Source organism: Watersipora subatra, chromosome 6 (genome assembly GCF_963576615.1).
Source record: "Watersipora subatra chromosome 6, tzWatSuba1.1, whole genome shotgun sequence".
In the NCBI taxonomy this organism is placed as follows: domain Eukaryota; kingdom Metazoa; phylum Bryozoa; class Gymnolaemata; order Cheilostomatida; family Watersiporidae; genus Watersipora; species Watersipora subatra.
The window spans coordinates 10,624,323-10,640,746 of NC_088713.1; the positions used below are offsets into that span (position 1 = coordinate 10,624,323).

Here is a 16,424-nt window from a genome sequence, read left to right on the forward strand (position 1 = left end):
TCACACTAAAGGGCACACAGGGGTTATGGGTGCGGTTGGCCAATCTACTTGGTAAATGAAGCCAAGTGCCTTGTGTTTTTGAAAATGAGAGGATTGCTTCCCGACCTCTTAATAATACTCTATACTTACACACTGATCCGGCCAGCCGATGCTCTTAGGGGAGTCACGGGACTCAAAATCCAAATGGGGATCACAGGTTGCTTGTATCATGGATGAGCTAACCCTAACAACCAATCCATAAAACAACAGCCTAAAGAAAACAAAAACAGGTGATTTAAGGAACTGACCAGCTGATTAGCCAAGGAGACCTGGACGTGGACCTGTGCTGAACCACTAGGCCAACTACTAGAAGGCACCACAACCGCCAAGCCAGTGTATCACCAGAAAAAAAAGCTTTCCAACTGCTAGATGGTAGCCACCTATGACCGATAAATGGTTCTTATTATTAACTGCCTGATATTGGACCAAAGGCTAATGAAAGAAGACTAGACTTTCACAGAAACAGAAGTCTGGCACAAACATTAAGTCTGGCAACTGTATCAACTCTGGTCTCAGTTGATATGTTTTTCGGACGATGAGTAGACAGCCCCTGGTGCCTTAACTGAGCTGGAACATGGCAAAAATTGGTCAAGCTGACCAGCTAGCTGGCATCAGGGTTACCGATGTTACGAATAAGCCAAGTCCTGGTTTAACAGGATCTGCAATTGCCAGTTAAGTTTTTGGTGGGTCAAAGGTCTGATGGCCAGTCTGACACACTACAGGTGAAGTGAAGCCGGAGAAAAAAGGTGCAACCAAAGCAGCAATGAGACAAAACTTTCTGGAAATCTATTGCTTACTGTTTATTTTATGTGCACATGTTGAATTGCTTGTATACTTAATGATATCATCAAATAGCTACGGCAAAGTGGTATCAAAAAGACGCCCAATCTTTTATGGCCTTGCAATCTGGTATTATGATTCTGTTGTAGCAGTAAACTGACAACAGCAATTTCCTTTGCATCAATTTAGAACGTTGTTTGTTTGATAAAACTTCAATTGTCAATTATGACTGTATGTTACAGGTTTGCTTTACTGAACAAATTAAAGGAGTTGAAAGTCAAAGACACCAAATTGGATAGCTGTGATGTTGAAGCTTTAGAAAGACTAACATTCCTCAAAAAGCTCGAGCTGCACAAATGTGAATTGCAAAGAACCAGGTCGGTTTGTGCAAATGACACCTTTCAGCAGTTCATTTGTTTAAGCACACCTTTAATGTTTAAGCAACTTCCATGTAACTAGCTAGCTCACATAACGTAACAGGAAATGCAAACTATAACAACCACAAATTTGACCACCATTTAACTCATCAAAACTGGGGTAGACCATTTCTTACAGATATATATATTCATATATGTTCATATAGATAACATATATATTATAATATATATCTCGCATATATGGGTACATTTCAAGATGGAATACAATAAACTGCACGACATGAAACTTCTATTTGGCCTGCTTTCGTTGGTTTCTTTGGGGTCCTATTGTAGTTTTCCCTATTTTAATTTTAACTCAGTAACCAACCGTTGACTAGCCAAAAGTTCTATTAAGGACCGTTTTGTCGGCCAAGTGGGGGTCAGGTCAGCACTGGCATAGGTCACTATTTTTGTTGCTTTTCCTATTTTTGCCTGGGCCTGCTGATCGGCCACTGCAATATGGCAAACAGTTTATACTCACTATGTTTCACAGGTTGTCATTTCCATCAAACCGTATATATATGGGAGGGGGGAATTCTAAGTTTATATTGTTATCAGAGCATTAATAATCAACCTTAATTTATCTAAGTTGTTGTAGCTTTTAGTTAATCCATATTTGTAACTTTTTCTTTTCTTTCAGTCAAAAATCGCTACTTCGAAAGGCTTTACTACCCAAATCAAAACTTTTTTTATCATTAAATCATATGTACACTGCTATGTAACTTAATTTTAGCCTGCGTTTAAAGTCGTGTAGTACACTTGCTCTATCATTCTTTCTATTAGACTATATTTGTAGTGAGTAGAGCTGGAATAAAACTAGGCTTCTTTTTAGATTGTTCAGGACTCAAAAGAATATAATTATTATATTCTGTAATACATTTTCGGTGAGCTTTTTTGGAAAAAAATATGGTGTGTAAAATAAGATAAGCTTTATATACCGAGTTCAACCAAGTTTATTGATTAAAAACTATGTTATAATATTAAACAAAGTCAAAACAATACTCTGTCTCTATCCATCACCCAAAAAATCCTACTTTTATTGCTGTAATGAAATGGAGTTAATAGCAGGTTGAATAAAAAATGTCTCAACCCAGATTTTTATTCTTGTAAAACTCTATTTGAATGCTACCTTCATCTAACCATAGAACCATCTAACTTAGAACCTTCATCACTTTAGGGCAAAGTTTGAAACTTAGAATATTACTTAAAAGTTTTACGGTAATTTGAAGCAGTAATATATGCATTCAATCCACCAGCAATATTTCAGTAAGGTAGTAAGAAAGTGTATGTACACAGCTAAACCCTGTCCAATAGTAAACATTAAACTTACCTCAGCTCATCGATGTTTCATTAGTTTAATGTATCACATATTTCATGATCCGCCAATTTACTTGTTCAATTTGACAAAGTGGCCGGTGATAGAACGCATAATTACAACTCACCCAAAATCATGACAATGACGATTTGTAAGTTTGACGTCATATATAAATAAAAAGTAGGTTAACTCTTTCGCTACTGCAGGTAACATAACAATGCATGGCAAAGCACATACCATGGCCAAAAGCGACTTAGTAGGGTTTTAGTGGGTTTCACACAAAACATCTGTAATTTGTAAGCAGCCATTTAATGAACCTATGGTACATGTATATGTACTCAAACAGGTAGAAAAAATTATTCGTGTGCACGTTGAGCCAATAGAAATTATGTCTAAAACCTGTTCTGAACTTTTTGGTTAGATCATTTTACTGAGATATTATATTTTCAATGATCAATGTGTCAGATTCCGTACATCTACAAAGATTTCACTAAAAATAGATTCATGAGTTTTTGGTAATTTTATTGAGCATTATGATTACAAAAGAGTATTTAGCTTTTTCTAGCTGCCATAATTTTGATAAAATTTCTTACTTGGACATGATCACAGTTGCAGCAAAGACAGCCAAAAAAGCCTGAGCTCATTAAGCAAAACAGTTTTTACACCATCATTGCATCAGCTTTATGATATGCAACTCATACCCATATTTTTCAAGTACTAGATTTCATCAAAAATGTCATTATGTCTAAATAGAAGAATAATTTTTGTAGCAAATTCTTTAAGGCAATTGGTAGAAACCTTAACTTCTGACAAGCTTGATATAAATAGTGAACAACATTTGAAGTAAGGCACATGAAATTTTTGACTCCTTAGATAAAGTCATTGGTAATATGCAATTAGAGTAGATTATTAAAATATGTTTGTTAACTATGTTTGTTAGAACTTTTTTCTGTCAAGATTGAAAAAGTTATGAAAATAAACAGTAGAGAACCAGCAAAAATAATCATTAATTTCTGGTTATACATAGGATCTGTGAAGTCAAAATTCACCACCTGTTTTTTTGGTTTCAGCCTTGTGAAAAACCTATGTTTACGCTACCATGTATCTATTTTAATTTGGTAATAAACCTCATTATTCATTGATTGTTGTTACTTCCTTTGTTCAGTCTTTGTAATTCTAGATTTGCTCATAATGATGTGATCACTTGTTTCCAATGAGTGATTATTCAATATATGCATGATTAGACTGGTGAGCTGTAGAACCAAATAACATATTATGTTGTATTCTTATAGAAGTAATTGCTTTAACATCGAACAAGTACCTTTGAATGCTGGACTTGAAGTCGTTGAATAATTTTATATTTTCTGTTACATAATTTCTTCACTGCCAATGTTAAAAGAGCTGAACTTCTGTTACAGTAAAATAGATTCTGCTGGTGGTGTTGTCTTTGAAAGTCTAAGTTCCCTAGAGAAACTTAAAATGCATTATTGCAACCTCTCCAAATCGTCACTCAGGTAAGACACAAATATTATTTTAGCTGTGCTCTTATATAAGTACTAGGTGAACTACCCCGCATCGCTCGAGTAATAAAACAGTCTTTGGACAGAAAATTGATTTGTATTTAATATATAACCACAACATTTGCTGTTGTAATTTTTAAAATACATATTGTGATAAATTGGTTTTGTGTAGGTGAAATGAATCACGAAAGAGAATAAAGACAACTGTAAGGGTTTTCAAACTTTGTTGAACAACTATAGCTTTTAAACTTCTTATCATGAGGGAAATGTTTCATGCAGGTCAGATAATTAAGAAAAAATAAGACAGCTATAAAAGAGTTTGAATGTGAATGAAAGATAATAAGTAATTAATATCTAAATTATGTTTGTTTTCCTACAATTACGATAAAAACTGATTTGGTAATGATACAATTAATACAAACTGGGAAAACAACATGTAAATAATAATCTTGAATAAGTTGAATTAATTCTAACAACTCTTGCACATAAGCGTGTGTCGGTGGGTGGAAATGTGTGTGGGTGTGTAGGTGTGCATGCATGTGTATGAAACAGATGACTGTTTCACCAAAAGCTATTCCTTTAACGAACGGAGAGAGAGGTTCTACTTACAGAGATAATACAACTTTCTATGAGAAAGGAATGGGCGTTAACCACAATTTAGCAATTAGAACCTACAAACAACCAAAAATTGAAACTCAAAAAAAATAACAAAAACATTGTGTTGCGGAGTTACTAGAACCCATAGAGTTTTAAATCGTACAGTAATTAGCGTGCGCATTTGCTATATAGTATATGATAACAGATTGGTTGAATATGCCTTGTATAGCTCAGTTGTAGAGCACAAGAATTTTATACTCGCGGTTTTGAGGTCAAAAGTTCAAATCCATCACCATGCAAAATTTTTATTCCATGAATTTAATAGCAAAAGCTGGACGATTGCACGCACACACAACTGTGTGCGCGTGTGTTTGACAAACCAACTTAGAGAAAAATATAGATATGTATATATACATGTAGATTTGTTTCGACATGCAGCAATTAACTTTGAATGCTGAATTAATGTTCGTTGGATGATTTTAGACCATATGTTGCAGAATTGCTTCCCTGCCTAACTTGAAAAGGCTGAACCTCTCCTGCAGTAAAATGGATTCCACTAGTCCTGTCATTGAAAGTTTGGAGTCTCTTCAAAAACTTGACATGTGCTATTGCAACCTCTCCAAATCGCTACTTAGGTGAGTGGGAAATAGTGTTCCAAAATAACGTTTGGAAAAGTTTGTCATGTTTATGAACACTACTGTCTGAGTTTAATTACTGTCTCATTTCAGCAATTACAATAGACTTCCTGCTACTGTTATTGTGCTTAAACAGTCAACACTTGCATCAAGCTTGTTAAGTTTCAGTCTAATGGTCTCCGAAAAATATGTCACTGTTTTTATAAAATTTTAGGCAGTATTGAATAGACACGCGTAATATCATTGTAGTTACCTTTGTTTAAAAACCAGCCTATATTTGTAGTGAATGGAACTGGAATGGAACTAGTTTACTAGATGATAGTTCTGGACCTAGAGGAATACATTTCTGGCTATTTTATTTTCAGTCAGCTTTCTTGGAAAATATGTGATGTATATAGGAGAATAAGCTTTCTTGGTGATTTTAATGAAACTTTTCAACTTCTTCAGAACTCAGCTGATAGATAAAAGCTCACTGCTAATTTTAATTTGATTTGGATGCCGAGAAGAAATCTAATACACATATGTATTAAAGTGGACTTTATGATTTTATCAGCATTTACCGGCTGTGCACAAATATAAATCAAAAATATAAAAATAGCTTTGTTATTGAATTTTGGTTAAACTGGTGTCAATAGTTTGGGAGTTATATAGAAGCAATGAACGCATTAACCTTTTTTTACAAGCTTTTTCAGCACAAGACAAACTGAAATTAGATTGTCTGTGCTAAGTACATGTGAATAACAAAATTAATTAAAAGAAAATACATGTTAATATCGAACGGAATCTAAATTATGCTCTACCTGTATAAATATAGGTATAATGCTAACAAACCTCATTTTTTGTTTGTATAATGAAATGGAGTTATTTGCCAGTTGATGAAAATAATTTAATTCTAGATTTTCTACCCAAAAAGTCTTTCTTTGAATGCCATCTTTCTTTAAATTCTATCTTTATCTGAAAGCCGCCTATAATAGGAGGCCACAGAAAAAGGTAAAAAATACAGTGTCTTCCTTAAACCAAATGACACTACTAATAGACTTTTATGATCTTTATGAACCTACAATAAAAAGTGGTCAACTGAAATTCTTCACCAGTTGGTACTAAAATTGGCAAATAGTGTTGTAGTAGTTAAATTTTTTTTTTCAATAGCTATGATAATGCTAATAACGTTTATCAAAAACAATTAGTTGTTTGGTGCTTTCTGTGGGACTGCCACATATTTTGTGACCATGTATCTGAGAATAATAATGATTACAATAGTCTCAACTAGACCCTGAATTGAAGGTTCACAGATAGACCCTGGTTAAGTTTGGTCCTTAACTCAAACCACTGTCGGACAAAAAACTTTACGTCATCCTATGAACAATGAGAATACTCTTCAAGAAAAACTGATGAAACGTCTTAGCAGCTGTTGGGAAAGTGTAACAAAAGCTATTTTCTAACTTGAAAATTTTGTGTTGTCCTTAAAACTTTGAAAGTGGCACTATCAATGCATTTAATAACTGTATTTTACCAGGTTTATTCATAATAGTTTTTTGTCTCTGCATAGACGAAGTACAAGATGTAGGTAACAATTAAAACATTGCTTTGCCAAAAAATGCTAAACTTAATTTCCCAGAAATGTGATGAGGTAGTCGATATATGCAATGCCACCCGCTATTTGAATGTCACCTATAATATAACTTTACTCTAGAGAAAGGTTGAACAGTACAGAACGTGAGTTTTCAAATTATGGTTTTACGGTAATTTGAAGAAGTAATACATGCGATCAATCCCACAAGCAATATTTACCTAAGAAAGTGATACAGAGTATGGAAACAGCTGAAACTAGCCCAATAGCAAACGTTTAATTTAACTCAAATGTTTGATGCTTCATTAGTTTTATGTATCACATATATCATAGTTTGAAAAGTTACTTTTTTAATTTGACAAAAAGTTTTACAAGGCAGGGGATAGAGAACCTAAATTCAGCTCTCTCAAACATATGGCACAAACAAATTATTATTATAACAATTATAATTATTATGTTCTCTATAGAAAACAAGGGCGTTAGCTCTTCCGCTCCTACAAGCCATATAATACTGCTCAGCGAAGCATTTGCGCTCCGAAAAGCGGCATAGTGCGGCTTTAGTAGGTTTCGAACAGTTACCATCATCTGTGTAAGTTTAGCTGATATAAGTTGTGTTTACAGTTTAACCTGATATTTTTTAATTTAATTTGTTCAAGTGATTGTATCACTATATCTTATTAGCAATGAAGAGTCATGTCAGATGCATTAACATATGCAAATGTTTGGTTATTGTTAGATCTGTGAACTTTCGGTATTTTCTATTGATTATTACCACCACTAAAAATATTAACTTTGTTTTTTGCTGTAATAATATTAATGAACTCTTCATCTCGGACATGCTCACTGCTGTAGCGAAAATGAACAGAAAACTGTCTAAGCTCAGGCTGTGTCAAAGTTCTGGTGACTACATGATATTAGCTTTGTGATGTGACACATGCATACATATTTCAAAAAGTAAGGTTTGAAAATATGTAATTTTGTTCGGCTAATAGAATTATGTAGATAGGGAATAAGTTAGGGCAGTCATTAAAAACCTTTATCCGTGACCAGCTTGACATAAAAAAGAGCAACATATAAAGTAAAGTTATAGGACATATCAGAATTCATGCTGAAAGTAGTTGGTTATTGGCGACTTGTGCGGTTTACAAAAATTTTGAAGCTTTGTTAAATGAGCCAGAAATAACAGAAACTTTTCTAAACCTTTTCCATATATTTTATAGCTATCAAAGCTTGATCACAGATGTGATGCTGCAAGAGAGTATTGGTTGGAAAGCCAACTACTTCAGTGTAGATTTTCTATCACCAAACAGAAAATCAAGAAAACATAGTTTTTAAGTTCTGATTATATGTAGTACTTGTAAATTTAATTTTCATTTCAAATTTTTGTGGCAGTTTCTGCCCTCTGCCAAATTTGCATTTACAGGGCTGTGTCTCTATTGTAGGTTGGCAGCAAAACCAAATTTTTTTCATTTTGTAGTTTTCAATTATTTGTTTTTTTATTCTGGATATAAAATGCTCAATATGATTTCATCATTGGTTTTCATCGAGTGGTCACTCCATATTCGCCTGATTCAATGGTTGTTATATGACTCAAAAAAGCAATCCGTCACTCACCGTAAACTCAAGCTCACATGAGCTCGTCATTTTCGTCTCCAGTCACTATATAACCGAGGGGGTCACGTGTCTCCTAGTAGTCTAAGCCGTATTCATTTAGCCTCAAGGTTCTTTATCTTTAAACCTGCTACGTTATGAATATATAACACGCCTGTTTTTCATAACCACAGCGCCTAATCCTAATACAAATTCTTATGTCAATACACTCAAGGTTCACCCAAGTGCACTAACTATTAGCAGAACAAATACTCTCTCATTAAGCAAGCATTAAATCTAATCAAAGAGGTTTATCAAGCCAAGCAGGTAAGATAATCACACGAACATAAAATTATAGTTAATGATAATCATAGTTACCAAGTTTTCACACCAGATATGAATTTTCTACTTACCCATTTTTTGGTTTACTTACACATCTCTATTCAATCATTTAACAACTCATTTTCCTCCACACTAACACTCTCCCTGTACCAATCAAGTTTTTAAGTTCCCCATCCATTGCCAGTGGGTTATCTGTAACTTTTGCTCAGAACCAGAACTTCTATCTGCTATCTCTAACTCTTCCTCCACACTCTCAATGGAGCTTTCACATTGGACCTCTCCTTTGGGTCTCTCAACCTCACTGTCTACATTACTATTATCTCTGCTAGGAACTCCTGTATCAACGGAGGCTTCAAGTTGAATCTCCTCTTTGGATTCCTCAACCTTACTATCATTTCTAGTATCTCTATAAGGAGTAGCAGTAACAAACTCATTTGTAATACTTCATACCAAAAATCATAGGTGGCTTACTAACTCGACCTGCGCTAATGACAACTGGTTCTCTACTAACAGGCACAAATTCACTTATAGAATTTCTTCTAGGCAGACCTTTACTATTTCTTGGCAACTCTCTATCCTCAACAACAGGAATTTCCACTCATGTTCACCGACACCAAGAGTCTCTTCTACATAGGCAGAAATACCAGGTGTTTCCTCCCTCTATTCATGAATCTCTAAACCAGGAATCATGTTCTCCTGACTTTCAGATACATCATTAGCAATACATACTATTTTAGAGTTGCCCTCTTTTGAGGATTAACTATACAAGAGAAGACAAGTATCATCAGAATTCTCAGACAATGCATTATCATCAACAGAACTCAACAAAAACAAGCGTTTTCAATTTCTACGTATTTTTCTCATGTCTACATTAACCCAGTAATTTTCAGGTGACTTATCTTTTATCAAAACTATACCTTTTAAACCTATATATGTAGGGGCTTTTACATAAATCATTTGACCAGGTTTAAACTAGTCTAACTTTGAAACTCTATACTTTTTATCCCAAAACCTTTTAATTTTCTTTTTGCATCCAACTGCATTTTCCTCAAACAGTTCATAGTCCACGTCACTTTCATATGAAAAACCTAAATTTGACCTGATAGCTCAGTCAAATATCAAATCACTTCGCATATATCCTAAAAGCAAAAGTGTAGTCCTATACGCCGACAAAGCCACATCTTTATGTTCACATTTCTTCCATAATCCTTTAACAATTTTTACAGCACTTTTTGCTAAACCATTAGAACAAAGTTACCATGGGCTACTAGTAGTTACAATGAGTCCCATTTTCTCTCCAAAGTTTCTAAGTTCTTCACCAGCATAACAAGTACCATTATCAGACCTAACAACATTAGGTATACCAAATCGAAAAAGCAGATACTTAAGTATTTCAATTATTTATTTACAAATTTGGGATTTTAAATGCAAACATTCTATCAATTTTAAATGATTATCTATAACAAATAGATAATATTCAATATCAAATACAAATATGTCAGAACCTATCACTTCCAATGGTTTAGAAGGCATTTCTGTTTCATACATGGGTTGATGTTTGACTTGACTATGCATAATGCAAACATTACGTATATTTATATATTCTGCAATATCCTTATTATAACCAAGCCACTAAAAAGACGTTGAATTTGTCTGCAACATTTTGTTATGCCCTGATGACCTTCGTGACAAATTTCCAAATCTTTTGGTCTCAGTGACTTAAGGATGTACAGCCTAGAGTCATAAATAAGCATATTATTAAAAATACTTAATCTCTCTGTAGATCCATATAAAACTATAAATTCTTTACTGAAACCATCTAATTCAGACAATCAACCTTAATACAAATACTCTATACACATCAGAGCGTCTGAATCTTTACTGACCTCTTTCTTATGTTTCTCTTCCTTTACATCGTCATATGCAGACAAGGAAACTATCGAGTTAACATATACATCTACCTTATTGTAATTAGCTTTACGTACCTTATCACCCACTGCACCACTGTTCAGACGGCTAAGCAAATCAGCAGAGAAAATATCTTTCCCAGAGGTATGGTAACATCATAATCATATTTCATTAGTCTTAACTTAAACTTCTTACCCGTACAGGTATCTTAGACCAATATGTTTCACCTAAAACTGCAATTAAATGCCTATGGTCGGTTTCTATTTCAAATTTTCTACCAACTGAAAAATGGTCAAATATCTCACATGCCCATGTTGTTGCTAAAGCTTCTTTTGCACCCATGTCATATCTACCTTCAGTTTCAGTCATTTTTCTAGCAGCATATTTTACAGGTCGCCACGCACCTATCTCGTTATGCTGTAGCAAAACTGTGCCTATTGCATTCTTACTAGCATCAGCAGAGACTCTATGTTTAGTATTTATCTCGAAAGTACATCATACTGGACTATTGGAAATTTCTTTCTTCACAGTTTCAAAAGCTTGTTGTTGCTCAAGACCTCAAAACCATCCCGATTTACTACAAGTTGCTTCATAAATCTGAGTACATCAACCAGCCAACTTTTTATTTTACTTCATCAAATACTTTACCATGGTGCTAAATTCCTTGGCTTTCCTTTTCCTTCTCAGAGGCTTCATTTCAACTATAGCTTTTATTTTACTTGGCTCTGGTTTAATACCAGAATTGCTAACCAAATGTTCTAAAAATTTCATTTCAGTACATCCGAACTCATATTTTTCTTTTTTCAAAGTCATTCCAGACTTTTCAATTACAGTGAAACATGGATAACTCGCCCTCGGATATATCGAACACATGGTTAACTCAAATTGATTTGCTTGGTCCGTTCCCATGCAAAGATAAATGGCTTTATATAACTCGACCTCGGCACCGTTAACTCGAACAGTTTTTTGCCGAATTCACAAACGTGGTTTCCGTTCAATTTATTTCAAAGGAGTTTCTACTAGTCGCGGAGCTGAAACTACTCTGCTTTCTTAACAAAAGTGCTTTTTATATGCGTATAGTGTACATATAATTTTCCCCGTGCCGTATAATGGAAAAAACAAATTGTATAAAAATTATTAATAGGATGGCTAAGACGTTCACTTAATTACACGGCCAAGCTATAAACGTTAGAAGGTATTAGCAATAAAAATTTAATAAAGATAGACACTGCATGCACAATACATATTGTAACAGTGATTATATGCGGATACATAAAAATAAAACGTCACAAATACGCTCGTGGCTTGGCGTCCGCTACAACAGACATCCGCTTTACGATGGCATCACGCAAGCAAAGAAAAGCGTGGAAACCTTCTGACAAACTTAAAGTACTCTAGGAAGTCGAAGCAGGACAAAAGCTATAAGCGTTATCAAAAAGAGAAAATCTTCCAAAAAGTACAGTGTCAACATGGATTAAACAAAAAGAAAGAATAAAATCGTTATGTGACCAAAATTCATCAAGGCTAAGAGATCATTCAACGTCGCACGATGATTTGGATGGTGTATTATTGACATAATTTAGACAAGTGCGTAGTGAAGGCGTACCTATCGATGGGCCAATTTTGTTAGAAAAGGGGAACAATTTTTTAAAGACTATAATAACTGTTTAAAATTTATTTCTACAATAAGTCACACTGTTGATCTTTGTCAAAAAATACCTTGTCACAGACTACACTCGATAGGTTTTTTAAATGAAACCACGGATAAGATGTAAAGCATGTTTTTTTGCATTGGTCATAAATGTTTACTTATGTCCAGTTTTAAAAATCATCAGAAAGAATAGATATTTTTCTATTGGGCTGAGATTTGTTTGCAGTTTTAGGTGATGTGACTGACAAGAAGTTTTAAGATAAAAATTGGCAAAATTGATCTCGAGTAAAACACTCAGGAAAAAAAGTCTTCTGAGCGTTTTAACCGTAATAAGGTTTTTGCCAATTTTAATCTGAAAATGTTCTGGCAGTCACATCACCTAAAACAACACAAAATCTCATGTGTATAAAAATATCTATACTTTCTAATAAATACTTTAAAACTCTACATCAGATGCTCTTTTACTTACAACAAACAACCTATACTTTAGTTTTATATATACATGTAGTTTGTATATGTATCTACTGATAAATACATTCACTTGTGACTGAGCTCTAATAGCTTGAACGCTCTGATAACTCAAACACTTTCACTTGGTCCCGTGAAGTTTAAGTTATCCATGTTTCACTGTATTTTTTAAACTTGATGCAACTGTTGCCAATGTTTGGTTACAGTTTTTCCGTAAAATAAAATCTTGTTTATTAAACAAACATTTTCATCTGAACCTTTCAATATCTTTTCCATTTCTCTAAAAAAAAATTAGGGGCTGAAGGCATCCCAAAAGTCATTCTTTTAAAGCAAAATCTACCTCATGGGGCTACTAAAGTCGTCAATTCCTTGCATATCTTATCAAGTCTAACTTGCCAAAATCCAGAGTTAGCATCAAGTTTCGAAAACATAACTCCTTCTGACAATTTGCACAACATATCTGAATTCCTGAGTAAATGATATACTTCCCTTCTAACACATTTATCGAAATTGGTCAAGTCTAAACACATAATCTTACCACCTTGTTTTGGAGCAATGGTAAGACCAGAACACCAACCATTTGCTTTTTTATAGACTCTATGGCTTTACTTTCCAACGCTTTGTCAATTTATTTTTAGCTTTTTCATGCTAACCTGCTGCAATAGGCTTAGGTGCATACAATCCAACAGGTTCAGCATTCTGATTCGAGTAAATACTGAAAATACCAGGCATTGTTCCTAGTCCCTTAAAAGTTTTAGGAAATTCCTTCAAGGGTCAAATTTACTAACCCACAAAGCATTATTAACTGCTAAAAAATTACTTATCTCAATTTTGGGCATACCTATAATATTTCTCCTGAAACCTTCAAGTATGTAAACAGAACTATCAATAACTCTGTAAGTACTTTTAATAGTAACACCAGCTACTCCTAAAACTTACAGTCTATTTCCATCAGCTCCATTCAAAATATGCAGAAGGTTCTTATAAATTCAAACCAAGCTTTCTACTAGCTTATTCAGTCAAAGTTGATACACTACATCAGCTCATGTGTCAATAGTAAATTCAATATTTTTATCATTTACAGATAAATTTTTGATAATTTTCTTGCCTAGTCAGCTGCTAGCACTATGTGAACTCAGGAAACATTACTCTAGAAGTATAACTTCTTCTACCTTCACTACTTCCCCTACTTTCATACCTATCTTCTTCGACGTCTACAGAATTTGAAGTCCTTAACTGTGTGCCCTTTGGTAGCACAAAAGTAGCATCGTACTTCTGGACAAAATCTGATTTCATGGACTCTCGCTGCACAAACATAGCATTTATTTCCCCTTAGATATGGATACCGTCTAAAACTTTTGCTAGACCCATCATATTCCTTTGGCCAATACTTATCTCTCCTTCTCCTAAGCCATTCAAGTGGTCTTTCCTTACTAAAATACTTGGGTGAACCACTATAATCTTTAGAGCTTTTTCTATCTTTGCTTTAATCTTTACTAGATTCACCGGTCTTCCTATAATTACCATAACCTATAAATTTATGTTTATATATTTAATACACTCTATTCAGTTTCATTTTATTATCCAAATCAGGGTCAATTTTAAGTGGATTATAGTTGCTCTCTGATTTGTTTTCCACTGCATCTAACCTTTTTTTCACATTAAATTTGCCTGCCTCAAGTGTTTTTTATAGTTCTTTCTGAATCTTTAGCTATCCTTTTTCACTCTCACAATACTTAAAAACTTAGTCCATTTCAAATCGATTTGTCGCATCCATTGAGATCAAAGAGAATGTTTTCTCAACCCATTTACCGCCAGTGCTAATGCCAATTCTTGTCTCAAAGCATAATGTTTAGGCCTAAAATTTATTTTTCTACTTAAATCTTCTATTCGTAATAAATAATCATTTTTAACTGATCCTACAGCCTAACTAGCAGTTATAAATTTTATTGTTTGAACATAAAAATATTCTTCAGATTCTTAAACAGTTTTCAAAAGTTCCATAACTGAATCATAAATAGAAATTGCACTTTTTTTATCAATACCTAAATATGTCAAAGCTGCTCTACCTGCCTTACCCACTCCATTCAACAAAGACTCTAGTTTTACTTTACTTCTAAATACATCAACATTTTTTTCAACACCATCTATTGTAACATTGATCACAGCTCTACCCAAACAAGGCTGCCTATGGCGCCATGTTATATTGCTGAAGAAAGCAACCTGTCACTCACCGTAAACTCAAGCTCACAAGAGGCCGTCAGCTTCGTCTCCAGTCACTGTATTTCCAAGGTTGTCACGTGTCTCTTAGTTGTCTAAACCGTATTCGTTTAGCCTGTGGTTCTTCATCTTTAAACATGTTACATTATGAATATATAGCAATGGTAGGGCTATGGAATCAAAAATGCATATGTTGTATTTTTGGTAAAAATGTTACCTTCAACACGGAATTAATAGCTTTTAATGCAGAAGTTAAAGTTATTGGATAATTTTGATCCTTTTTTAACAGAATAACTTCACTGCCAAGCTTGAAAGAGCTGAACCTCTCTGACAGTAAAATGGATTTTGCTAGTCCTGTTGTCATCGAATATCTAGATTCCCTAGAGAAACTTGACATGCGCTATTGCAACCTCTCCCAATCTTCACTAAGGTAGGTTTGAAGTTGTATTACAAAAAGCTTTTGCAAGTCTTTGTCATTTTCTTGAACAATATCGTTTGTGTTTCTGCTTTGAACCTTCTTGCAGAGTTTTCAGTGTTTCAATTCATGACCTGTTAATAGGAAACTGAATTGCTGGATAAATAATTTACCTGAATCACACCATAGTCCACTATATTGTAGTAAGATACTTGTTCGAAATTTCTAAACTTATGTCAGCTCATGCTATTTCATTTTGTGATAGACACAATCAAAATCAGTTTATCGGCTTTTAAGGAGGTGTTACAGCTATGAATTGTTAACTTAATTAATTACAATAAACTCCATTCTACTGTTTTAAGATAAAACTATTTTTGCATGCACATGCTAAAAACATGTTTTACTAAATTTAGATTTTTATCATGCATGTTCGGACTTTAAATGGGGCTAAACATATTTATTTACGTAAAAATTGAACTATGCACTTAGCATACATGTAAAACCTATGCATTTAGCTAAAAGTTTTTCTTTCTCTATGCAAAAAGTATGTATTTCCAATGGACATGTGTAAAAAATTTTGCTCAGGTAAAAAAAATGTTTGGAACCTAATATCAACTAGTTCAACGGTGCAAAAAAAGAATTCCGAGGATATGGATGGCATTCAAACAAAAGCAACAATCAGGAATCAACTAACCAATGAATCGGGGAGAATATTTGTGTTCAATAATTTTTCAATTTGGTTTTTTCTATGTTATAAGTATTGTTTTTCTATGTAACTTGGTAAATGCCTGGCGTTACCTGAGTAATACAAAACTGAAAAAAAAGTTTGTTTGTGCGTAATATATACAACATTTAGCATTCTAACTTTTAAAGTTCATACAATGAGAATAAAGTTTTTTTGTGGTTTAAACAAACTTAGATAAAAAAACATTCATTAAGGTTTTCAATTTTCTCACTT

The 16,424-nt window shown here is 33.8% G+C and overlaps 1 protein-coding gene across 1 annotated transcript in view; it reads left to right on the top strand.

Annotated features, from left to right (window-relative positions):
* LOC137398023 (uncharacterized) overlaps positions 1–16,424 on the top strand; it is a 110,298-nt gene that overhangs the window by 15,298 nt on the left and 78,576 nt on the right. The window contains exons 9-12 of the mRNA XM_068084123.1: positions 1,062–1,196; positions 3,969–4,064; positions 5,165–5,302; positions 15,341–15,481. Coding sequence (XP_067940224.1) covers positions 1,062–1,196; positions 3,969–4,064; positions 5,165–5,302; positions 15,341–15,481 — 510 coding nt within the window. The remainder of the gene's footprint in view (positions 1–1,061; positions 1,197–3,968; positions 4,065–5,164; positions 5,303–15,340; positions 15,482–16,424) is intronic.